The sequence below is a fragment of the Laccaria bicolor genome, genomic scaffold (assembly GCF_000143565.1).
Source record: "Laccaria bicolor S238N-H82 LACBIscaffold_48 genomic scaffold, whole genome shotgun sequence".
Taxonomy (NCBI): domain Eukaryota; kingdom Fungi; phylum Basidiomycota; class Agaricomycetes; order Agaricales; family Hydnangiaceae; genus Laccaria; species Laccaria bicolor.
Genome location: NW_001889919.1, coordinates 1 through 518, shown reverse-complemented (window position 1 = coordinate 518; position 518 = coordinate 1). Strand labels below are relative to the sequence as shown.

The 518-nt window shown below is 44.8% G+C and overlaps 1 protein-coding gene across 1 annotated transcript in view; it reads left to right on the top strand.

Moving 5' to 3' along the window:
- The window catches only part of LACBIDRAFT_333146 (uncharacterized protein), a gene marked incomplete at both ends in the record, with an annotated part of 4,533 nt that extends 4,150 nt beyond the window's left edge, over positions 1-383 (top strand). The window contains 2 exons of the mRNA XM_001887818.1: positions 105-226; positions 335-383. Coding sequence (XP_001887853.1) covers positions 105-226; positions 335-383 — 171 coding nt within the window. The remainder of the gene's footprint in view (positions 1-104; positions 227-334) is intronic.
- Positions 384-518: the final 135 nt, after the last annotated feature.

Below are 518 nucleotides of genomic sequence, written 5' to 3'. Positions count from 1 at the left end.
GCGTAAAATATCGATTGCAGCATAAGTCACCCAATACTCACTCGAATATTGTGTTCTTGGGTTTCATTTGTGCGCCCAATATTCTGTTCGTCTGGGACGAACAGAACAGCACGGGCAGTTGCATGCAGATTTGTTTCTGCACAAGTAGTGCACAACTGCATACATTATCGATTGCAGCATACGTCGCGCAATGCTCACTCGATTCTCACGTTATTGGTCACGTTATGTGCGTCCAGTAACCTGTTCGTCTCGGACGAACAGAGAAGTGCAGGCAGTTGCATGTAGATTTGTTTCTGCACAATTACTGCACAACTGCATAAAATATCGATTGCAGCATAAGTCACCCAATACTAACTAGAATATTGCGTTCTTCGGTTTCATTTGTGTGTTAGGGTTAGGGTTAGGGTTAGGTTAGGGTTAGGTTAGGGTTAGGTTAGGGTTAGGGTTAGGGTTTAGGGTTAGGGTTTAGGGTTAGGGTTAGGGTTAGGGTTAGGGTTAGGGTTAGGGTTAGGGTTAGG